This window comes from Falco peregrinus, chromosome 5 (genome assembly GCF_023634155.1).
Source record: "Falco peregrinus isolate bFalPer1 chromosome 5, bFalPer1.pri, whole genome shotgun sequence".
Lineage (NCBI taxonomy): Eukaryota > Metazoa > Chordata > Aves > Falconiformes > Falconidae > Falco > Falco peregrinus.
In genome coordinates, this window is record NC_073725.1 from 7393621 (window position 1) to 7419696 (window position 26076).

Below are 26076 nucleotides of genomic sequence, written 5' to 3' on the forward strand. Positions count from 1 at the left end.
AGTTATAACTATTTTCTTTTTCAAAGCGCAGGATGAGGCCATTCCCAAACCCATGGTCATTCCTGTGAGCCATTCCCGTTTGAGGCACCCAGAGCCAGCCAGCTACAGAGTCACTCACGGTCCTCACCATACCTTTTGCTTCCAACACCACCAACCTTGCAAGCCCCTTCTGCAAAGCTACAGCTGTTCCAGGTGCCTCACGGAAAGGACAATGTCCTCACATCTCCTCTCCAGGATAGCTCAAGGCTCATGCAGCCCTCAGCAGAGGGATGAGGGTGATGGAAGAACAACAAGGGCAATCACAGCGCAGCTCTCCCTCTCCCCGCTGCAGCCTCAAATTGTCTCCACTGGGCAGGGCTGTGCCTGTGAGCTAGCAAGGAGCAAACATTCAGACGCACGCTACACACTTTGTCGCTCCCACTCACTACTTCCACGCAGCTCCCTACCCAGCACGATTTTTTTGCTGCTGCCCTTCCAAAGCACCCAGATCTCCCTCCGACACTCTGCAAAGCATGTAGGAGACCACCTGAAAGAATCTGGATAGAGGTCAGGTGTTAGCATCCACAGTCCTTAACAGATCTAGCAACGAGCATGTAAGATGAAAACAAGGTACAAGCAAAATTATGGTCATATGGTAATAAAGTCATTACCCCAACACCATCCGTTGACGTCCTGAAAGGCTTTATAACGGATCTGGCTATTTAGCTCCTGCCTTCAGTGACCACCTCATGGAAAGTGGCATTAGTTAACTCTGTTGTGCCTTACTTATCCCGACAAGGTGGTTGTAATTGCCTGTTTTCTGGCAGGAAACTAAACAGCAACAACGAATGGAGACAATAATGTGGGAAAAGACTGTATCACCAAGCACATGTGTGAGTGGACACAAAAATCTGGCCCAAGTCCACAAAATTTCCCAAGTTTCCACACAGGGCACTTCCCGAAGAGGTTTATGGTTGTTCATAACAGCCCTGATCATTTTATAGAATACCAAAGCAAGCACACTTCCTCTATTTAGTATGAGAATTGTTGTTTCTTAATTTAATATTAACTCCTTTCCAGCAAATTTAATCGAATCTACAGCAGACTAAGTTCTAGTAGAGCAAAGCATTGTCTTTGCAAAAAATGTAACTAGAAACTGTCAGAAGATGCAGTTCCACCTACATTCTGTAGGAACATGTCAAATGCAGTGAAGTTTTCAATTTGGATGATGTTCAGAAGTTTAAATAAAAGGTATTAATGTTTTACACGATCAAAGTGGTTAAAGAAGCACATTTTTTTCAGTGGTTCTGTGAATTTCCACTCCTTGAAATTTTGCCATTCCCTTATTACTGTGATATCTCATTGCAATGACAGAAGGCACACACTCCCAACAATTGGGATACACAAACCAACACGGACCATCCTGTCAGGTCTCTCTTCACTTTGCCAAAGTACTTGGGTTTACCTGTGCAGGCTCTGAGGGCTGAATAGTAACACAGGTCCTTGCAGGGAGACAGGTAAACATCAGAATTCACCTGGAGGAAGGTGCAGGGTACAAATTTATTGCAAAGTGTTTGCTTTCATTTAACAATGCGGCACAGACTGAGAAAGATCCCCTCTCTGTATTATAAATCAGAAAGTTTTCAAGGCACTTTTCACTGACTTATGTAGCAGTTGGTTTGGAACAGCTGAAGGAATCCAGATCATCATCCCTTCCAACTAAGAAGGCATGGTAAGGCCAATTCATTACTCTGGAGAGCAGAAAGCAAACTGTTACTTGAATATTATCAAAACACTTATTGACTGATCCTGAGAGAACATGGTTATTTCCTATCAGTATCAATCTAAAAAAAAAAAATAAATAACGAAGGCATCTATTGCAAAATATCATTCTTTGTTACAAACACTAGGAAACTCTTCTACACAGCACAAATTGTTTGCAAAACAATGCAGTCATGTTACTCTCATTTAACTATAAATATTCTTTCCTCATTCAACACACGAATAGTTTCTTGTCAACAACAACAAAAACCTATCAGAGAATCTGAGTACTTTCAATGAAAATAAAGGCAAACCCACTAATAATACCCAAATCAGTAAACAGATTTCTGGGGAGTTTCGTGAGGCATTCCAAACTGTTTCTGAACTAAAACCTACCAAACACATGCTAAAGCAGTACAACTAACCTAGCAGAAAACATACAGTGCTTCTGAAACTATCACACTGCTTTAATTACCTGAAACACACTAATGTTAAAATTTAATGAGTAAAAGCTCAAGCTTTTCACGTAACAACTATACAATCTGTACTCTAGTCTCTTTTCCTTTCTAATAGGGCTTGAGCTTCTCTAAGGTGTATACAGAGGTTCCTTAATTTCAAGACAAGACAGTCCAGGTGCATTACTGTTCAGGTTGTTTGGCAAAGGCAAGGCACTAGATGTTAACATATCATGTTGCTTCTTTGGTCACGCTAAATATATCCTCAGTGGTTTTTCTTTCAATCTTCAAGGCGACTACAATACATGGCCCCATCAAAGCAAGAATGAGTATGCAAGACCAATCAGAACTTTAAATGAAGGATGACTGTTCCACAAGCTCCTGCTTTTACTTCTAGTGAAAATGTAATAATGGAACTCAAAAATATTCAGAAGTACTGTATCTTAAGAAAGCAGAGAGGGGAAAAACCACAGAAAGACTGTGAAACTGCATGCATACCCTTTGAAATTATGTATATAGATATGTGTATATATATGTACACATGTATATTTGTGCACCTATGTATATGTACACACACAGAGACACATATACCAACATCCTTCTCTTTCCTTTAGGAAATAGTAGATGTGTGCATTAGTCAAATCGAGAAAGTACTAAGATAACTCAGGGATGCAATAAGATTAGACAACTTTGTCTCATCAATTGTGTTGTCTAATGTCATTGCATCTTTGAGTTACCTTTTTGTTGTCCAGTCAAAGTTTCATTTCTGTATTTTGCAAGCATAAAATAAGTATCTTAAGAACCGAGTACATTTGGCACAAACATGATGTGATTATACATGAAATGGTTTCATTTTTGGTGTTTCAGAGAAAAGGAAATACCCAGGCTATCACCTCCACGAAGTGAAAAAAAACAACCAAAAAACAAACCACTAAACAGAAGTTTAGTTACCGAAATAAATTGACAAGAACTTTTTAAATTAATATATTAGCTTGTGAGCAGAATTATACACAGTGGGCAAATTTAAGACCATCTACTAGATGCAAGACGAGTTAATGGCTGTGCAAAAAACAAAATGAAAAAAAAAAAGATGAAAAAGGAAAGGGACTTCTCATTTAAACTATGCACAGAAAAGAACCAAATCTTATCCCTTCTGTACTTGAGCAGCTCTTTGAAATGGTATTTTTTATTTGTCCCTTCCTCCTGCTTGATTCTACTTCATAAATTGATGCAGTCCAAACACACAGACAACAAAGACAGATAATTTACATTTCACAAATCCAAGAAAACTCCAATTATGTCTAACCAAAAGAAGAAAGTGTTCAAAGTTGCAATATTTTATTCATACAGACTTGTTATCTGCATAAACTCCAAAAGGCAAGTATTACATTGAATTCCAGAGGACAGAATGAGTTAATTCTGAACTACAGGAAGAGCCAGCACGTCAATTCACATCTATTTCAAGCCCCCAAAAAGCACTGGTTCCCTGCCCTAAAGCCTTTAGACACCAAGTTAATCCCCTGATGGCAACACTTCAGCTGCCACAGTCAAACACTGAATGCCGTTCATTTGAACGGCTTAGGAAGCAGTGGAATAGGACTTGCCACCACTTCCATCAGTGGTGCAGCAAGCTATGTCCTCTCACATCCAGGAGCCAGTAATCACATACTTTAAAGGAGGAGGAAAGAGGAGTTACCCAAGCAGAAAAATAAAAGTGAAACTTCCTGAAGAGATCTGGTATCTTAGTTGGTGACTTCATAAAATTTGGAGGGCTGATGCATTTTTTGCTTTGACCACTCTAGCTAAGGTGCTCACCATTTTTCTTAGCAGCAATACTCACAAGTTTCACTAGCAATCTGCAGCCTACAGAATCTTCTCATTCTCTCCCTTCTCATATTTTTAATACATATATGTCTTTTCTTTCTGGCATAATCCCCTCCTTTTCCCTTTCCTCTCCTTCTCTCCGTTTTATGCTTCACTTTGATTTTCTTTCCATGTTTCTGGCAATTTTTCATTTCAGATTTCAGAGCTGCAGAATATAACAAAGTAGCAGCACTGGATTCTCTGCAAATTTTACAATAAGCAAACTTGGACTGCAGTGAAGGAACTGTAAAAAGCACAGATAATATCCTCAGAAGAGTAGAAAAAATTGCCTACTTTAGTAAGTTCCAAATTATGCAGAGTTTATTCATTTTATGGTATACTTTCTAGATGAGAAAAATCTCTGAAATGGCATTTGTAGCATTTCTAAGCTTTTCAAATAACTATACCCTGTTACCAATAAAATTGCGCACTGCATGTGCCAACTCTTCAACAACTTAAAAAGCAGACAGGTTCATATATCAATCTACATACTTCCATCCAAACCAACTGAGAACAACCCTGAGATTAGTTTTTTTATTTTTAATGAAGCACAAATGAACAAAGTAGATTGCATGCATTATATTAGTTTGGTTTTTTTCCATACTCACAAGATAGTTAACTATAAATCTCATTGAAGCCTAGTTTCCAAACTGAAAAATGACAACAGGATTTCAAAACATTTAAGGAAAAGGGAGGAGAAAAGTCAACTGTGTGTAGTAACTGTGGCTGAATACATGCACTATGATCTGATGTGCATTTTTCATGGTACACTGAAAATGGTGATTGAAATCAAAGACTTGGCACAACTCAGACAAACAAGTTAGAACTACCATCAAAGTATTACAATAAAGGGATTTTTTTTTCCCCCAATTCACAAAATTGCTGCATGTTGTAAGCACATGCCAGGAGAAATAATGGGAAATTAAAGAAAACATTTAAAAGTTTGCATTTTATAAATTCAGCCTTCAACACAAAGATCTGAATTCACTGACATATCCGATAACCTCAGGAAGAAAGGTTTGGATTTATCAGGATAGCTCTTTTTCCCCAAGCTAACTTGTGCAACACAGAACTGATAGTCTCCAGGGAAACCAAAATCCTCTTGGCAGGTCATGCCTGTATATATATTATACATAACACTTTGCATTATATATACAGAAAAAGACAGATAGCTTTATAAATGCTTGAAGGCTTTATTCAAATGTTACCTGCTGGTTTCTGTTTCTTTTCACCTTAAATCTTCACATGCATTTTCCCCTTCTGTTGTAATAGGTGTTTCCAGTCTTTCTTGTAAAATCTTATTTAGGATGATGATGTGTGCCAAGTTTGTTTCCTTTTTCTAAAAGCGAGAAATGGATTTTTCCCTACCCTGTCACTGAAGTCCATATATTACCCTATTTCAGATGTTCTAGTTTCTTGACTGTATCAACCAATAACATTCCTTTTCTTCAATAAGTAGCGGTACATATTGATCACTTAATATCTAAAATTCTAATAGGTAAACTATCCTAGTGACTTTCATCTTTTCATCTTTTTCCTGGCTTGAAGTATTTCATTTTTTAGATAAAAAGACGACATTTCCAAATTATGCATGTTTTTCATTTGGAAGATAACAAAGTGTATCTTCCCAGTGTTCTTTTGGTGCTCCTTTAAATCATATTACCCTATTTGGAAAATCCTGTAATTTTTCATAAATATCTCTTAAATTTTTTTCAGCTTTACTGGCAAAACTAAATATATATTAAAGTAGCCAAAAATGTAACATACATTGCATAACTAAGCAAGCAGTCTTGCTTGGCTCCAGGTTTGGTTATGTTTGAAAGAAGAAAGCTGGGTAAGAGAATGCTACATGATGAAACTCACTATAAACAGGAGATATTCAGGGGCAGGTAAATTAAATTTAGATGAAAGGGAAATATAATGTGTTTGGATTTTTTTTTAAATCACATTACACTGTCATGATTCTAAGAGAAACAGTTCCATGGGCACCTATACAAGACACAGAACACACAACAGCTGCTAGATTATAAACAGAAGCCAAACTGATCCACGTAACTCCATCAAACTTCCCAGGAAAACTTCAGATTTTAAAAAGGAGTAAAAACTAAATAAGGTCTGTCTTTGTTTCCAATCATTAGGCCTACCTGGGGAACTGCAATTAAAAATCAAATGCAAAACCTTGTCCAGGAAGTTTTTTTACATTCTTCTCAGCTCTCCTGCCCAGCAATGCTACCTTTTCTTCAGCTGCATTGATAATGGGAACATATTCCCATCACTGCAGGTATTCTAAGCATACCTCTGTTAGTATGTGAATCTCACACAAAGAATCTGTGTCTGTACACAAGCAAGATTTAAATTTTACTGTCACAGCAGACCTTGTGTCACCCTCACAAGACTTGCCCTCAGTGCCACCCTTTAGCTGTACTTGCAGATCTCAGCTACCCCATAGTATCAAAGGGAGCAATCCAGTTGGAACTAAAGCTTTTCTGGTATTTGCAACAAAACAGGCCTGAAGAGGAAGACCTTGTGATCCAATTCCTCACTGTTTAAAATTATCACAGGAAACCTTCTCTCCGATTACCTACTTAACGTGCAAAGATTTGTCTGGGAACGTATGAAAATCCAGAGTGGCAGTAATGCCGATCAAGCAATTTCCACAATGGCTCCTGATCAATCTGGCATGTGGAAGAACCATGTATTACCCTATCGCAGCACTCTCCAAACCAGCCGGCTGCAACAAGGGCTTTTACCATCTCATACCAACAGACTCTCCATGCCAGTCCCTGCTGCCTTCTCCTTGACCCCAACAGCTCACCCGTACCAGTGTCTGCTGCAGATCCCCCGCTCTCCCGCCTGTCTCTGCTACGTTGGGTGCCCCTGGCACAGCCATCACCGCTGTCGCCGCTCATTGCACTCAGTCTCATAATGTGAAGGGCCTCACAGAGGGCACTAATTATCGCAGCACTCTCTAAACTAGTAGGCTGCAACAAGGCTTTACCGTTGGTCAGATTCTACTGTCTGTGCCGTTTCTCCTTCCTCCAGAGGTCAGACCACACTGCTGCTCCTCCTCCATCCAACCCCCTTTTCCCCCACCCTCAGGGCTATTTAACCATTAGCAGGAGCAAGCTACACCTGCACATCATCCACGTCAATCAACCCACTGCCTCTGAGGCAAGGCCACAGCTGCATGTTATCAATGCTGATCAACCCACTGCCTGCATTCCTCTACATTACCCCCTCTATGACTTTTAGAATGACCGTGTAAACTAAAACTAATTCCAGAAGCTATAAAGCTAGAATCACCAAATGGTCCAGTTAACTTTGCAATGAATCAGGCAACCGCATCCTTTAGAAATGAGGTGAAGGAGAGTTAGAGCTATCCCAAAGAGGACCTACGCTCCAGTTGGTAAGTTCTTGGATTTCCAATTCTATTGGTACACTAAGATGGTTAAAGATCTGGTTAAAATCGGTACCAGATAAAATACTTTTTGCTGACTTTTTGCTACCTGTATCACTATATACAGTGCTACTATACAAATGCCTACTCAAGGTTTATTTCCATTAGCGTAGCTAACGAAGATTGATTCCCACTGATGAGGCTTTTGTGCTCCAACCTCTCTGCTGCCACAGCCTCAAATTTCCCTTCTTCTGTTTTCATTCCACCCCTTAGATTCGTCAGGCTGATGAGAAACAGTGATTCTGCGGCTACGTTGGAGCGATGCACAGGCTTGCTGGCCAGTGAGCTGTCCCCGAGGAGGAGTATGCATGCCTTGGTTCTGCTCACCTTCCCCTGTCAACAGAGGTCTCTGTCCTCTACCCAGCTACCAGCTTCCACAAAATTAGGAGCAGCCTAATTGTTTTCAAAATTTCTAGCAAACTGGTTTGAAATTGTGCAGTTACAATTATTTGGAGGAATGAGACAGACAGACTGGGAGCCTTTTTTTAACTTTTGTTTCCCTAGGAAACCAGTTCAGAAACAAAACAGAAAAACCCATCGCACCACCTCTTCCAAACAGTCTGAAAAATAATCCTTCAAAAATAAGGGCCCGAAAAGAAAATCCTACAAAAGGTATTACAGGATATTGCCTTCTGTAACACCTCTAATGGTGTATTTAACAATGATAAGGCTTTCACAGAATATTGAAAACTACTTACAAGCAATAGTTCACCACTGGCATCTAAAAGAAGTATGTCGCTGCCAAACACACCACATCACTTCAACTTGGCAAGAACGCTTGATAGAAAGCCAAAGAGTAGTGGAAAAGGCTGTTAAAAGTTAACAAAGCACTTCCCAAAAGTACTGTTTTGTTTTTTTAAGCAAGTCTGCTACAGCATGGGTGATGGATGTACTAAAGAAAAAAGTTTTTCTTGGCAAAAAAAACCCTGCTTTTTTTTTTGCTTAGAGCAAATTTTCCTGTCACTCTCCAGAATTTGAACTCCTACTCCCTCGTTTCTGAAAAATGTGGCCAGTTTCTCTTTTCAAGTGAAGAATTCCCACACAATAGTCCTGATAGCGTGCAAGTCTATTGTTTAATATGGGTCATGAGAAAATGGCCACAAATTCAGGCATTATTAAAATGGAATGACCAAAGCCAAATTATAATAATTTTTATTATTATTATTTTGCAATAAAATGGTGGTCGTTGCAATTTTGTTTGCCAAGAAGCAGAGTATTTCTCCAGATGTTTGAGAGGGCATCTTTTTTACTTTACCTTTATTTATTTCTCAGTGTAGTTCTGTCAGAAAAAGTGCTGCATCTAAAACATTTATTGGAAATGAAAAGGCAAGAAGCAGAGACCTTACCTTCAAAGCTGCCAAAGAATGAGTTAATGAAAATATTATACTCTAATCCCAAAGTAATAAGTATATGCAATAAAGATGTAACATATGTCCTGTCCAACAGGGACAGAATTCTTTCGTGGTATGAAGGTGGTAATTAAAAAGCGTTATACAGACAATCTTAAGATCTAAGACTTCCCTTACCTCTGAATAGGAACCCTTTCGAGTTAGTGACATCAAAAAATTAGTTTCAAAATGCACATTCTTACTGATTAAATGATAAAATTACAGAAGCAAATAAATAGGTCAGTTTCTCAGTCCCCTTTATAAGGAATAGAAAACAAACTTTATAGGTGTCACGGTGGTGTCTGACAATGCATATTCACAGCCAGCACACAACGCAACTGTTCACTATTATTGCTGCCAGCTACTGCTAGCACAGGCAATAATGCCTCATGAGCAAACCTGTGATGGTATGCAAAGCACTGTGCCTCTGTACCTCAGCTCATACTGTTTTTTCACCGTTCCCAATAATGCAGCCCGAAGAGAAGTCACAAGCAGCCTCACATGGCTCTGACTTCTAATCATATGACAACCCATGTCATGTTCAGGACACTTTCACTTCTCTCCATTCCTAAGTGTGTTCTGCAAAACAGAGAATCATTTCAAAGCCCTTTTAGGTCAAGAAAGGCCAGACCTGCTATGGGCTAATAACGAAGTATCACCAATAAAACAGCCTGAGTTTTCACCAATGGTTCTGGAAGGGTTCCTTGGAAGTACCTGTTGATGAGCAGACCAATTTTTCCCCAAAATTTACTATAATAAAAAACCTAAACAAACAACGAAGCCAACAAGTTGTGCAAGAGTGCAGCTTGAAAACAGTGTCTAACAATTATAAAGTATTTTAATTCAGTGAACATGTGGTGAAGAACAATGAAAATAATCCCATAGAATATGTACAATTTCTTCTATTTCATCATTTGAAAGGCTTCATCAAGGCATTCAACCCAGCTGGAAAAATCGGGTAGAAGGACGACTGCAGAGAAAGACAGATGCTGCATCTGAGCTGAGCATTCCTTAGTAAATAAACAACAAAAACAAAACAAAACAAAAAAGCAATTCTGACACAGTTCCAAACTTTATGAGACAATAACTTAACAAAAGACCATTTATTCTGTCACTCTCTTTTTGTTCTTTTGTTTTGTGATTTGAGATAAAAGTAGATGCTAATTTTTTTTGCTTACTAATAATCTGTACAATAATTGCTAGTGAATTAACCCATGCAATTTAGCACTATTTGTCAATTCTTGTATCAGTTGTTATTAAGAAATTCAGGAAACAATTGTTCAAATAAAAGAACACCCATAGGGGGCTTAGCAACTGAGGAACTACAGCAGTCGACTGCTGTTTATTTATATTTCACCAGTAACCATGTCTTGGCTTATCTCTAACTTTCTCAAAATTCCATCTATTTATCTGTAAACCTCATACTTCATTCTCTTTCAGATTTAAGGCCTTTTATCAATTCATGTGGAAATGCATGGCATCTTTAGGACTTCTCACGTCCTTGATGTCTTTAATTTTTTATGTGCCAGATAGTACGCAAAAGCTTCTGCATTCTCAGACTGGGATGAACTCTTTCAGCTGATGACTGTTTAACAGAGACAGGTAATATTTTTGCAGTTCTTAAACTCACCTGATGACTGTCAGGCTTGTCTTTCGTGTGCTGATCAAGAGCTGCAGCTCACAGCAAAGGCTTAATGAGATTCCCTTTCCCTTGAAAAGACTGTTTCTTTCAAGAAGAATGTGTGGCTAATCATGGCAAGTCTCAAGTTGAGAGGATGATTATTTGGGGGGAGAAGGAAAGGAAGGAAACAGAGTTCTTTACAATTCAACTAAACAGAACTCCATTTCTATGAAACAAGCAGGGTTTGCAAAACCCAAATAGCTGGAAAGCCTTAAACTTCAAGTTCCTGTATCTTATCACAATGCATGGGTTACCCCACACCAGTAAGAGCCGTACCAGTTAGCTGCAGCAGCTGAGTAAGCATCAGACTCAGCTGAAATTTCTCATGTGCCACCTCGTATCTGGGGAATGCCAAGACTGCTGCTGATCCTGAGTTTATCACATAGCACAGTATGTCACAAGTACCAAATCATTTGCAAAGGCATGACTGCACACAAACCAAGAGTTTGCTGGGTGTGCAAGTTATATCACAGAAAGCAAGTTGCAATTTCATGCAGTAATAATGTCACCTGGAGATAGCACACATTTGTATGACTGCTATAAGATGAAACCAAGCCACTGAGACTTGTGTTTAGTGTTTAAGATACAGGGCAAAAATATAGAACACATGTCAGAGCTTTGCCAACATACCTGAACAAAAGCTAAAGGAGCTAGCTCAGGAACTGGAAATGAGACTAGGACAGTGATCAGCAAATGGTAATAAGTTATTGTGCTCTACACGAGCCATGAACACCTTTCCAGACTCACTCATCACTTAAAGAGAAGGCCACAATCTGGATGCCTGGATCAGCCTTTACTGGCTTTGTAATATGTTACGGCTGTAAGACAGTAACGTTCCAATAGTATTTCACCAAGAAATCGCATTGAAGAGTTCTGAAATTGCTGCCGACTGGCCATGATCAGCAAGCAGAAGCACCTGGAATGTAGCACTAAACAGACCTATTGCAAAAAGGCGCATTATACCAGGCCCCATTCCAGACGTTTGCTTGGCAGTATATTTACATCTTGAACAGACAGAACGCTTATTAGGCTACCTATCGCCTGTGCACATACATGCAGGCACTGAAAACCAAACAGAAACAAAGGTCTCATGTAGATAATGCATTATGACCGACAGAGGATCAGTGCCTCTCTCTGTACAAAGTCAAGGTAAAGAAAACGCAGGTGAGGCATTCACACACAAAAGCCATGCAAATGCTGTAAGCAGACCAACCTGAAGAATAGATAACACTTGAGACACAATCATTAAGGTTTGCAAACTACATGATTTTGCTGAGTACAATATTCATAACCTTAATTTAAATGGCAGTCACAATTATGCTTGTTGCTAAAGCAACAAATCTACCTATTTACAGAACTGGGCAAAGAACATGAGAAATCCTGCAGTTTCCATGCACAATAGATTAGATAGATTTAAACTACCTAAATGTTTGAAGGTTATTCTTCAGACAAAATTTAATTAGAATGTTGATCTTTCCTAAAAATGATAGCATTTTAAGGTTTAAAGTAACCTTTCCCTGTTCAGTAATGAAATAAGTCTAACGCACTCAGGGAAGGGTTTTCATGTCACACTGAGATTCAACAAACAAAAGAAGTTGTCATGAAAGACCCAAAAGGGATCTGAACCCAGAAACTTAAGTTGGCTTCTTCAGTCCAAGACCATGTCCCTGCTTGTGCACGATACCATGGGTTTTATTCAGGCAGAACTTGAGAGCAAACCTTGCCAGAATGTCAGCCGCAGTCCCTGCTGGGCCTCATTGATACGAACACAACAAAAACGCATCCCTCTAGCAATGGAAAGCTCCCAGAACGCTGAAAACAATGCCACGTCTTCTCTTCCTACTCAACAAGTCAAATTATATCTGTCTCTCCATTTTTACTGCCACCCATCACCCTCAAGGTTTTCCAGTTTGTGTTCAGCTCCTCCTGTCCCTTAATACTCTTTCCCTGCTGTACCTGCCCCACTTTCTCTTGATGCTCGCTCCTTTCTGAAGACCTTGTCTCCTCTTGCCAGCATGCGTGAGCGCCCACATCTATCCTGGCAACACAGAGAGCAGGGCATATGAAGTGTCACACTAACACACACCTTTTAGGCTTCCTGACGCAGAGATACTGCTGTGAAGCCCCTTCCCTGTCCAACACCTGGGAACAAAGCAGCTGACACCACAACGGCACTACCGCGCCATGTCCGGGGTCTCCATGCCCAGGAGCTACAACAGCATGGGTCCAGGCCAGGGTGGTCCTGCCTCTCTAGAAGAAAGAGCAATAGGTGGCAGAGGCTGTCAGGGCAGCGTCGTGTCCTTCTGCACTCAAGAAAAGTCACCTGGGTCACGTACTCCCTGAGGGGAACAGCGGCAGCATGGTTCTGCTCCTGGAACTCCTCCCAGCTGTGTGTGATGGTACTGGGGCAAGTGGGGAGTTGTTCAGTGGAAGGATGTTGGGTACAGACTTGCTTTTCTCCCCCATTTCAGCATGCAGCCTGCACAGGGCGTACACCTCTCATGTTCTGCCCACGACTAGAGGTGCAATGCCAGATGCCCAGCTGGCTCTGCTGTTCAGTTTTTGCCCCATCCTCTGGACATGCTGGTCCACTGGGGGATGTTTCTGCTGTAGGCCGTATCGACACCTCATCACCCTTTTTCCCTATCTTTGTCCCTGCTCCAGAAGTTCCAGATCCCCCTCTCTCTCCTTTGCTTTTCACTTCCTTATAACTTTTGGGCCATGTTGGCCTTCTCTAAGAATAAAGTTGGCAAAGGTGTTGCTTGAACTCTTTCTCTGATGCATTGCTATTCAGCTGCAGCTGTGCCTTCCACTCCACTTTTTCAGTGGAGAAGCCTTAGATGTCTGCGTTTTCTGGGGTGCAGCAGCAGGAACGCGATGGCAGGGAGCCTGGGCTAGGGATGTTACAGCTCATCACAAGGCTGACAGACATCTTGATTGCTGCATTTTTTGTGGCAAAGAACGTGGCGGCAGTTTCTAGCATGGAAGGATTCTGGCTATGAAGACCCTCTGGAGCTTCAGATGAGCTGACATGTCAGCTGAGTGTTGACAGCCTATCAAGCAGCTGACAGGGCACGGTCCTGCTCTGAATGGGGTGCTTCAGCCAAAAGCCTAAGCAAGCAGGCCATTGCCTCAGTAAGCTAAAAGGAAAGTGGGGAAGGAACAGATGCTTCCTAGGGAGAGATGCATGTCGTCTTGTTGAGAATAGAGGAGAGCTGATCTCCATACTGCAGGACTTGATCAGCCTGTACTACCCCCTTCCCTGTCCTTGAAAGTCTCTCCAAGTCAGGGGAGGAGAAGGACAGACTTTATCCCTCTTCCCTTTGTTAGCTCTCCCTCCTTTGTCACTTCTCAGAAGAGCAGGGCACAAGCTTCACCCTTACCCCTCCCTTTTCCTGCATGGTGTGCTGCTGCTACTTTTCAGCTATGCTTTTCCTTAGCAAAGAATTCAGTCCTAAATGTGTTAGGTTTCCTGAGGGCCATTGATCCAGCAGGCAAAGGCATCTGCCAACAGGAAGAAAAAGTCAAAACGGGCACGGAGAGTCAGGTAAGACACAAAAATAACCCTGCCCACCTAAAAGGGATAAATGGTTAAATGCCACCAATAAAATAATTAATTTTATCACTTCCAGACACTCAGCTCTGCTGTGCCTCTCTGCAAGGGCAGTTGTTTGGAGCAGCATTTAGATGATGGCATTGCAGACCTCGATTGTGACTTTGCCTACTGCAAACTTGCCCTCCTTCCCCAAACTGGTTAGCCACTGACCAATATGTACTGCAATCATGGCACTCCACAGGGCGACAGCCACACCTGTGAAAGCAGGTTTGGACTCCCAAAATTCCATCCGTTAATGGCAAAGTCATGGCAGTAGCTTGTAACAAGAGCAAGTTCTGACATACCACACCATCCTCAGTGCAGACAGGCAACCACTAGCCCTACCAGCCCAACCTTGTGTCCCACACCCATAGTTCCTTCCAGTGGATGCAGGTCAGAGCACACAGAAGAGTGAAAACTCAGGAAAGTAAATCACAGTCCACATCCTCCTCAGAAAAAAAGTAGGGAAGGAGCAGGAGGGAGTCAGCTTGTCTGGGGTGTGCTCACACAGCAGCTGCCATAACTGCAGGAGGACACTCACCTATTTTGCCAGTGGCAAAAAGAATCAGTAGAAATCATCAGGCAGTAGGTGCAGTGGTAGCACGTATGAAAAAGCAGGAACAGACAATAAACACGAAACAGAAGTAGAACAGAAATTAAACTTACTCCCGCATGTAAAATCTCTTTACAAACGTCGCTAGCAGAAGCAATGACAAGCTGCAGTCATCTGCGTGAGACAGACATTGGGACAAAATGGCATCTCCTAGAGTGGCCTCCAGAAGGGCTTGCAAGCCAGAAAGCAAATGTTTTTCAGGTGCCTTTCCTTCAGGCTACTTTGAAACACATGCAGTGAGATGTTCAGTGTAGCAGAGGACACTAACTTTTGTCCGAAGTAAAACCCCCAAAATGCATTTAATGCAGTATAAACTCACCCAGAAACAACTGTTCCAACCTGGCTGTCTACTCCTCTTGCACCATGCTACTGGCTTATGGTGTGCATGGCCCAACACCAGCCCTTACCTACGCAGACCCTTGGGTCTGACCCCCAAGACACTGTTTTAGGTTATGTGGAGTACCTAAATGTCCACACCATTTCCATCACAATATGGACTCTTTATTCTTCATACGGAAAGATTAGAAAAACAAATGCAAACATAAAAAATCCCACACCATCAAGGTACATCTACTCAGTGTTTTCAGTATGATTAAGGAAAGTGACTTCTCACAGGCAAGAAGAGCTGACACAAACAAGTCCTGTTTTCTCTGAAAGCAGGTATCCTCCACTCAAGATTAACAAATTCTAAACCGTTCATTTTCACAGGATTTTAGCCAAACAACAACACTTATTTACAAAGTAAACTGTTAAAAACTCCATTAAAATTGAAATATTGCATAGATTTGGTATATCACCTTTTATCTGGCTGATGTCAAGGAACCTGTAGTAAGAAGTTATAAAAAGACTACGGAGATTACTACAGAGATGACTCCTAATCACTTCTTTCCCATAATAGAACCATGCGGCATTTCCAGCTAAACACAGGGGAAGTTTTGTTTCTGAGAAAACAGGATTGGGCCCCTGTGGCTTGAAGGATTTCGCCATTCCATCAGAAATACCAGACTTGCAGACAGCCAAGTCCAGCTCCTTGGCTCTTGAACAGCAGCATCAGAAGGATGAAAACCACATGAAGATTGGAAAAATGTGCAAAGCCTGAGGCAAAAGAAAAGACAGGGCCACTCAGAAAGATGATGTGCAATTCCTGAGTTGCTGATAGAAAAGAAAAGTTTCTTGGAAGTTCAGAGTGATTTTTAGACAGGTCTGTAACCATTTTTCCATGAAGCGAGTTAATTACAACATTTGTGTGTGTGATGTACAGTATGCATCTCCTGTAAGAATTCAATAACTACATCACAGAGAAGCTTCTGCTAAGAGTAGATAGAATCAACGACTGCATTGTAAGAATGGGATATAATAGCTACGCTTTCTTCAGTCTAAGAATGGGTAGGAAGTAGGAAAGTGAGCTCAAACATGACTACTGCAGGATCCATATTTTTTCACAATGTGGAACATGCATAAATAGAAAACATCCTGCATATGTTCCTCCCCTCCCCAGTACATTTTTTCATTGGCACACACCCACTCATACGCGTGCTCTTTAACACTTTTCAGACTTCTAATATATCTACCACAATGTATCTAAGCTTTCATCTGGCCTATAATTTATTATTCTAACACAAAATAGCAGATCAACTGCCACAGTTCAGTTGGATCTTGAGGAGACAGGGAATACCTGCAAATTTTATTATCTTTTTTCCATTTGACAGTATGTGAAAGGTGCAGCTTTTTTGGAGGTATCTAACTGTTAAGATACGGGCTCGGAAATTTAATTCATAATATTGACCAGCTTCTTGCTTTAGATTCAGTGAGAAGGGTGCTTTGAAGGCCATGAGCTAGTTGCTCGAGCACTAGACTGCCCAGGACCTACTCCCAGGTCAGTCACAGTCACCACAGGACTTTAAATAAAAGCTCTTCATACTTTCTGTTGTAGTAAAATTAAGCGTAGCCATACAGCAACACGTAAAAGATTGAATGTTCATGTCCTCATGAATAACCCCTCTCAATAATATAAATGCATATACATGTGCATATGTATTACACATTATTGATGTACAGATACACTTATACATATAGAAGAGAGAACATGTGCACACAGTCTACCATAACAAGGATCTAGATAAAATAATTATGGAAAGCAAAGCTCGTATTTAGAAACTAGAATATATCTAACAGATTTTACTTGAGTTATGCATCCTTGTTAAAAAAGGCAACCATGGTAAAGAAGTTGAAATTATTCCTAACAATATTTAGAACAATTACATTTATGATGTAATTTATTGCATTTATTAAACTACTAACATATGGCATGCTCCTTTTATGTCAAACTGCAAGTTTCCCAAGACGCACAAGTAAGTTTTATAGACTGCTACAGCATGAACATTTCATTTTGCTGTGACTTACAGTGGCAAGTCCTGAAGGGTTACATATTACTACAGACTGTAATTCACTTGAAACAGAATACCAAGAGAAGCCAAAAAAATTCATTTGTTCATGTTTGCGTTAATAGAGAGGACTGAAGCCCAGATCCAGCAAAGCCCTCATGCTGATACTTTTTATCATGTGCATACAATCAAACTAAGTTGAAAGGGATACGCACGTGGACAAAGCTTAAACGAAGGGGAAGTATTAGCAGAATCTGGACTACACAGAAGTAATCCATTGGCCTCTTCTACTCATTATCTTACAACTCTGAACCCATTACTAATCTCCTCTGAAGCAATGTTTTAGAGTGTCGTAGATGATCTACACACAGTCTGGTTCAATCTATCACATCACATTAATAACCTAACAATATTTTGCCACGCTAATTTTATTTCATCACTCCTGCGGACAAAATGGTGGTAACAGACCTGGTCAACTTGAAATACAAAACTCAAATGCTAATTTCATTTATGTTCTTTTGCTTACAGAAATGAAAACAGGAAATTAAATAACTTCACCAGTGGGGAAACAATTGCCTTTACTAGTCTTAAATCAAATAATAACACCTGCAAATGCAGGGTTGCGGGGTTTGTTATTTTTTCAGATGAACAGCCACTTGATCAGGGAAGTGGGTGGGGTTTGCTTGTTTCTGATGGTGTTTTGGTGTTTTTTTTAAGAGAATGGTGAAGAGAAACAGAAAGCAGAAGCCAGGCACAAATAACTGCTTAATGTAATATAAAAATTACTGATAGGAAGAGACAGAAAGCACTGAAGTCAACAACAAATATTACATTCTGTAGCAAACAGTATTTTTTGATTTAAAATGCATACATATTCTATAGTAAAAATACCTTCTCTATCCTCAACTTGCACATTCTTCATTGCATGACACTTCCAAGTTCTAGTTAGACTACTTTTCCCCCCACTCTGAGGGGAAAAATGAGCATCTTTTATTAATTTAAGCCTTTACACAACTGAAATTTAATCCCAAATTAAGAATATGTTCATACTGAAATGTTTAACTATGTCTTTCGTAAAGGTTCATTAACACATTATTCATGTCTTGTATTAGGAAAAAAAGCAATAAAAATAAATCAAAATCTCAGCCATAGCAGTTACAATACGAGTGTAACAAATGGCTTTTGAGCAGTATAACTGGTTCCAAAACATTACTGTATAGTATCCAGAAGCTTGTCAGAACCTGAAAGATAGATACACTTCAAATTTTAAATATATATATATATATGCATACATATATATATACACACATCTATATATAAAAAAATGCCTCAAATCAGAAGGCTTTATGTGTCTAGTAAATTTGTTATACTAGAAGTAATTTCCAGGTAAAATACATGTCCTTGGACAACAACCCTTAAAACACTCAAGCAAAAAATACGGTGGAAATGTTGGAATGTAATTAATAACCTTAGTTTTTAAATTATTTTCTTAATATTTGTTTTTTTACTAAAGAGACAAATTCTTGACAATGATTACAAAAACTATACACCCTCGTATTCACATTACAACTTTAAGAACTTCTTTGGGACATGTGAAGTATTGCTATTTTTCATTCCATTAGTCAAAACATCTGGATTTTAGTGGTTTTATAGCACAAACTGCTTGTTCAGAGTATAGCCTTTCCCCATTTAAAAAAATTTATACCCCCATTTCATTCTCATCACATGGCTAGCATATGTTTCATGCCAACTTTATTCAAGGCCAAAACCTGTCGTAACTCATCAGGCCAATGAATTACTATAGGAATGTAAAGCAAAGGAAAAAAGAGATCCAATCAAGTCAGTCAAAAAAAAAAAAAAAATCCCCTAAATACCAAAAAACTCTACACTACTCTGAGAAGGGAAGAAATAACTATCAGATTCCCAGTTTCCATCAGGTGGTCATCACAACTGAAATGAGATGGAAGAAAAGGATGAAGAAGAGGGAGAGCTCAGTTTCTGTACTAACTGTCATTGCAAGTGAAGTTTTCCAAAACAAGTAGATCAGATAAGAGCAGGGAAGGAATGCAGATTATTGAAATATTTCTCTCTCAACCAAAATAACAAAACAAAACAAACCAGCCTGCCCCACAGAGTCTCTGTTGAAAACACGGTTACTTTTAATTAAGGCTATTCTATTTGTCAACACACATCCTCCTTCAGGTTCACTCACCATTTATTTACCTCTTATTTCTAATAGAAGCTGGAGATAAGAAAGGTACAAGATTATCGTTATTCATCTCCTTTTATTTATACAGAAAGGAATGCAAAATAAACTTTTTTTTTCTTTTGGACAAGTGATAAAATCTTTCAGGCTTTTTTTCCAGTAAAGGCCTGAAGTATATACATCTAGACCCTAATTTATCTCTTGAAGCTTTGTAGCAAAAGGTTGGCTGCAACATTCATCTAATGCTACTGCCTTTTATTTTCCCCAAAGTTTTTATTGTTACATTGCTATAAAATTCAATCATTGCCACTTAGCATTTGTATTGTCTCCAAGTCAGGGCAACCAACCAACCAACCAACTCCAAAGTGAGGATTAGCCAGCAGAGAGCTCGAAGAGCGTTCAAACTGCAGGTAAAGCCATTTGTTAAAGTGGACACTCTCTGAGGCATTACCTGCATCTGTTCCATGCCCCTGCTGGGAGCGGTGGGTCTCTGAGACGGAACGGCTCAGGAGAGCAGCAACAGAAAGGACTGAAGGTAGAAACCTGTCAGAAGAAACCAGCTGAAGATGGAGATGACACAGGACCGGACTGTACAGTGACAGACGAGCCTGACCCAGCGAAGGAATGAGCTTTACAAGATGACTGTGAGGTGGGTAGAGCTCAGGAACTGGATGAGCACAGCAGGAACGAAGCTGCATGTTACAGCCAGGGAAACCTAGTAGCTCGCAGCTACCAACAGAGGAAAGATCCTGCTCTGACCCAGCAATGAGCCATCCAACTTAAAACTTATTAATGTCTTCTTAACAATTAAAAATATATATGATTATTTTATCAATTTATTTGGGTGAAATCTGGTGTGATTTCTTCTGAGGAAGACCAGCAGCCAACAAGCTTTGGCCAGTACACAGGATGACACTGTCAAGGGACAACACCAAAGACAGACTGTTTTTTTGGAAGAGAACACCTTAGCAGAAACAAGATACCTAAGTCTTATAAGCAGACATTAGAAAGCCAACAATTCAAAACGAGCATACCCACCTCCAGGTTTTGAAACATCTTAGCAAGTGCTCTTCATTCCTCAAGCGCCAATCTACACCAGATGATAACCCTTTGCTACTGTCAATTATCACACTTGCTCAAGAAGTAAAAAGACAGTGACAAATCTAACCAGTTTAGTTCTGAAGAACCATGCAGACTATCAGTGCTGTGGCACACAATGGAAACCAATGGGTTCTTCATAACCGGCTCTCCTTGAAAGCTTGGGAAATATGTCTCCAGAAACTTTACTTTCAAGTACATCAATCCTGTAACACTGGGAAATGTCAGAATGAAGTTTACACTTGTAACCTTAATGATGCAAAACCTTGTCTTTTGCATCTACACATTATCTTATCTATACAGTATTTAAGTAAGTGATCAAACAGTATTTTCCACTGGACATCTGCATCAGTGCAGAGCAAGGCTCAAGTTTGGAACAAAACAAAAATGTACACAATAACCAAAGACAGCAAGTAAGCAACATTAAGTTTCTGGCTAACATACCAGAGAAATGACCAGCAGAACAGTATTTTATCTTTTCACTCTTTTCAATAGAGTGATGCCAAGGGATTGAGCCCATAACAACGTGAGCTGATTTAAAGAAGATCCTGTTTCTTTTCCTGACTGCATACTCCCAGCCACTTCTACCAGCTCTGGAATTCTTCAGACACTTCCACAAGACACTGATCTGGCTCAGGATAACTAGAAAAAAACACTGCATAGCCTTCTGCCAGATCCATGAGTTGAATCTATTCACAGATCTGATAGAAGGTGAGAGAGGTGAGCTGCATCTCCCCACGTACAGCTGCAGAAAACTCACGCCCACCTAGCTGCCTGTGAAACCACAGTTAAAACACACATCACATTCTGGAAGAGATCTCTGATTATCTGGATACTGATTTGAGAACACATGCAGTTCCAAACTGCAGATACGACCAGCATACACCTTCACATCTAAAGTCAACAAGAGCTGCTTTTGGAACGCATGAAGAAACGCAAAGGACTTTGAAAACCTCTGGCAGTAATCTGCGTATTAGCTCCCACCTGCAACATGGAGATAACCACATCCTTCTCACCATTAAGATTAAACGCTTGTGAGAGATGCACTTATCAAAGCGGTAAAGGTTGTAGAAAAGCCCCGGAGAAAAATGAGTACCTGTCTTCAGAGCCAAGCTCACTAGGGTTGTAAATAAGGCCTAGCATAAAGATACAACAAATACTCTGCAGTCACTTGTAATTTAGCCTGGCTTATTCTAAAAACCTAAGGAAGCAGAAAACTTGTGGGGGAAATGACATCAGGATATATATACACCCACTGAAAGGGCAAAAGTAGATTCACAGAAGACAGCCTTCACAATCGGAAAGTTTTTCTTGCGCAGCTGTGAGCATTTCATTTTTAGAAATGCCTCTGAATCCATGTAGAAATAGGCAAAACATTCATCACTAACTGGTTATCTGCAAAGGTTACTTCTGAACAAAAATATAAATGAAACCGTGATGCTGTCACCATTGAGAAAAACCTGGAATGTTGTAATGCTACGTAGTGTGACACAAGCCTTCATACATCCAGTGACATGAACAGGGAAGGAGCTGCATAACCACAAGCTGTTGCCCTGCCAATCCTGAGAGCACATAGTCGTGGGTGATACCAAGGAAAAAGAGCAGGAACAACAGCTCCATCCCCTCCTCATTTGCCTGTCCACCAGCATCTTCAGCGACTGGGGTGAGGGGAACACAACATGCCAAAGCAGAACTCAATGGCAGCTGGATAACTTACACTTTAGCAAGCCAAAGAATTTGGTATAAGTGCTTCTACTTACAGTCTCTTTAAAAACATGCCTCCTAAAATCACAATAAAACAATCCATGATGATTAAGAAAAATGTGCGAGTATGCTTTACAACAAACCTATCCATTTAACCAGACTTGGAAAGTCTGGGTTTAATTTTTTGCTCTGTGCCAGACATCCTCTGTGCCTGAGGCAAGTCACATTGCTATCGCATGTACTGATTCCTCCTCCATGCAGAGACAAAGATGTGACTTCATGAGGTATCAGGAGAATGCACACGCTAAAGCTTGTGAGGCAATGAGACAGAACAGTGGTGGGCATCCCAGAAAAGTCCATAGAAGTGTCCTCAATATTAATTCATTTTCACTAATGACACAACGTGCAGTACATATCACTAAAAGTTATCAAACTATCAAAGGATGTAAACAGTTCACTTTGAAATAAAAATACATAAACGTAGAAACAACTACAATACATAAACATAAAACCTCTCCCATTTGTTTGGTGCTCTCAGTAAGTGCAGTGCATCCCAATTAGTAACAAAAACCGCAAGAATTCATGAGTGGAGGAGACAGGCACTAAAAGAAGTCTGAAAGACACAATTTCTCAGCTGCCACGCTGCCTACAAAAGCACACTCCTGTCCAACCACCTATTCCAAACCTCCACCTTTTCCCAAATTCACGTTCACTTGCAGCATGTTTTAAGAAACAACAAATTCACATTACTGTGGGCTGAACATACTGAACAGCACTAGAGGCATCATATCAAGCGACACACCAGCAGCTCTTCGTCTCACACAGTGAGAGACGCACCGCTTTGTTTTTTCCTTTGACCCGACTTGCAAAACAAGAGAAGTAGCAGCACACTGCAGGGCCAAAGCATAGAGGCTCTACCTGGCATCCTGCCAGCTAGCTACAACAGATTTTGATACTGTGTTGTTTTATATATAGCAAGAAGCAGGTCCCAGCCTTCTGCTCAAGCTTCAGATTTCCAAATGGTGTGAGGAGTAATTGCTTGTAGAACAGGCTAATTTTGAAGTGAAAGAGGGCACAGGCGATGGTGTGAGCAATACTGGCAGAGATGCTTGATGTCAATCAGGAAGGAAAGAAACGAAATATCTGTGGATTGTCATATGAATTAAAGCAAGACTATTTCAGACAGGAGAAAAAAGAAAACCAACATAAAAATTGCATGAGACACCACCTTCACCCCTTTGATGTTTCAGACCTTCAATGTCTCCCACTATCCTATTTCCAGCCACATGGGTGCACCTGTATTTGTTACCACAAAAGAGTTATTTAAGCGAAGTTAGCAAAACAGAAAACACTAACTTCAACCTCTCAAAATACTCCTGAGGTGGGAGCACAGGGAGCAGAAGGGGAGGAAGAGAAAAATAGCAGTAAAGCATACAACCTGGCAGACCTGAATTGTTTCACCACATGAAATTTGGATAAAATGCAAATTAAGGAAACAAACATCCATATTAGAGTAACAAAAAAAAAAAAAAAAGTGGATGGGGGTGGTGTAAAAACCTAAAATCTGATAACCTACAACTAGCTCAAAGGTTAAAAATTCACATAAAATTCCCAGTAAGATCTCTGCATGTAAGCATTATAACTGAAGAGATGGCATTTACTTAAAGAAACTGAAGACATTTAAAAAAACTTAATTACAATTCAAAAAACATTATGGAGCACTTAACATGTTTATTTGAATAGTAAAAAAATATAAAGAAAAATATTGTGTACTTACTATCATTCAATGTTGTGAAGTCCAGGAATCGATATTCATAGCAAATATCTATCTTGGTTTCTACCTGGGGCCTCTTCAAAGTTGAATAGATATTACCAGGTCGTTTTTCGTCATGCTTCTCCAGTTTGTTCAATCCACAACCCATTTCAGCAGCTCCTGATACAAAGAGGCAGGGAAAGGGAAAAGGGAAAATGCATAAAACAACAATTCATTTTGGTTTGTTTTTTTCTGGTTTCATGTACCACACTAGCACATTATGGTGATTCTTGGTTTTTAAATACAAGCTACCTACAGGCCTATATGAAATAGTATAATTAAATAAATGCTTAAATAGTAACAGAGGTATATATTACTCATATCAGCCCTCAGGCATGCTATTATTTAATTGGAAAATTGATAGTTTAATACATGTATTTTGCATCTTTCAAATTATTTCAGAATAATACTCTGAAAGACACGAACTCCATTATAAAAAGTGGCTGAAAATGCAGAATAACTTGCTTAGGTAAAGGTTGACAACTTGATAAAATTTCTATATATGCAGTTACTATGAAAGCAGATAGTATTATCTTTTACATCATTCTCCATAACATTCAAACACCTAGACTTGTAATTCAGTGGAAAAAGCAGGCTTGCGGAGAACTACCACCATTTAGAAAACTACCTCGCTTCCTTCCACCTCATTTTTTCAGGTAAACCACAGGAAATAATGGCACTTTATAGAAGAATAAGCTTCAAGTCCACACATTTTAAAGGATTACTCCTGACAACCATTTCTGCTCCCCAATAAATGCTCCTCAATGCCCTGCAGGTTACACTGCATTTGAGTATGAAAGAATGGAAGAGCTGCTTGGTGAATATACAGGGACGATCAGAATGCTCTCATTCCTTTTCAACAGTGCTGGTCAGACTGAGGCAAATTATTCCAGCCAGCAGTGAGTATCCACAAATAATGACATACCAGTTAGGCACCTGAGGTTTTTCATCACAACCCACCCAACACCCTGCCTCCGCCTACACGGAGACACTCATGCACTGGGGATGGGGAGGGGAATCAATAAACACTCCGCGACGAAGAGGGACTCCCGCAGGCCACCCTAGACACTTTGAGGCGCGGGATCCATTCAGTTTAAACGCACCGCATGAAGCATCGCAAAGATTGCTGTTTCACCCTCCCTGCAACCTCTGACAGATCAATCTTTCCCATTCAGGAGACAGGATCTCTGCTCCCTTCATCACTCCTGTTTCCAATTCTCTGTGTGAACACAGGTGACCATATGCTCAAATTGAGATCTTAACACGGCCTATTAAAGTAACATTGATGCTTCCCTGTCTCTGCTGCAAGTAACATGCCCACTGCACCTAAAATCATCATTCACAGCTGAATCACATTCAGTTTACTGTCAGCTTCCCAATAGACAAAGAACCCATGTCTTTATTTTTATCCAACACAGCTAATTGAGGAGTTTCCAACCCATCCCCCATAACTTTGCTCTATTCCTTTGCATTTCTGCTACTCAGTAATAATCTCATCCCGTTCTCCTGCACCCCTGGAAGAGCTGGAAGTCTTTCCAGGCTCAGCAGTGCTGCCCACCTTCATATCATCTGCAGAGTCTGTAAGTGCACACCTACATCTTATTGCAAAGTCACTAATAAATACATCAAAATAGGCCTGAGCAACACATCAAACCTTAAAAAAATACCATAGTAAATACGTGATCACACTGAAACTGGAAGCAGAAAAAACATTTGCTAGAAAGACCTGCAGCATCAAGGAAAATGGATGATATGTCATACATGTTCCTGAACTTTAAGTATTTGGTGGATTCATCCAACAGAAAAAAGCCCTTCCCTATTCATTTTGAGAGAAAAGCAAAAACTACTTTATTTTAACAATTTCTATGAATGAAAGCTAGGTTTGGGGAGTTTCATTTTTTTTATTTTGGCATTTAAAGTTAAAAATCCTCAGTATCTTTTACTGTTCCCAAAATGATACCTTCTACTTTTTTTTTTTTGTAATGACAACTATCACCATTAAGAAAATGATTATTCGTTCATATATACAGCAGCTCCTTTCTTTTCCCTGTGCAATATCATTAACTTAAGTCTAAAATG

At 40.0% G+C, this 26076-nt stretch overlaps 1 protein-coding gene across 2 annotated transcripts in view; it reads right to left on the minus strand.

The window, feature by feature from the left end:
* The window catches only part of RFTN1 (raftlin, lipid raft linker 1), a 95509-nt gene that overhangs the window by 61299 nt on the left and 8134 nt on the right, over positions 1-26076 (minus strand). For both annotated transcript variants that reach the window (XM_055805670.1, XM_005234687.4), the window contains exon 2: positions 23962-24117. In XM_055805670.1, coding sequence (XP_055661645.1) covers positions 23962-24106 — 145 coding nt within the window. In that variant the 5' untranslated portion in view covers positions 24107-24117. The remainder of the gene's footprint in view (positions 1-23961; positions 24118-26076) is intronic.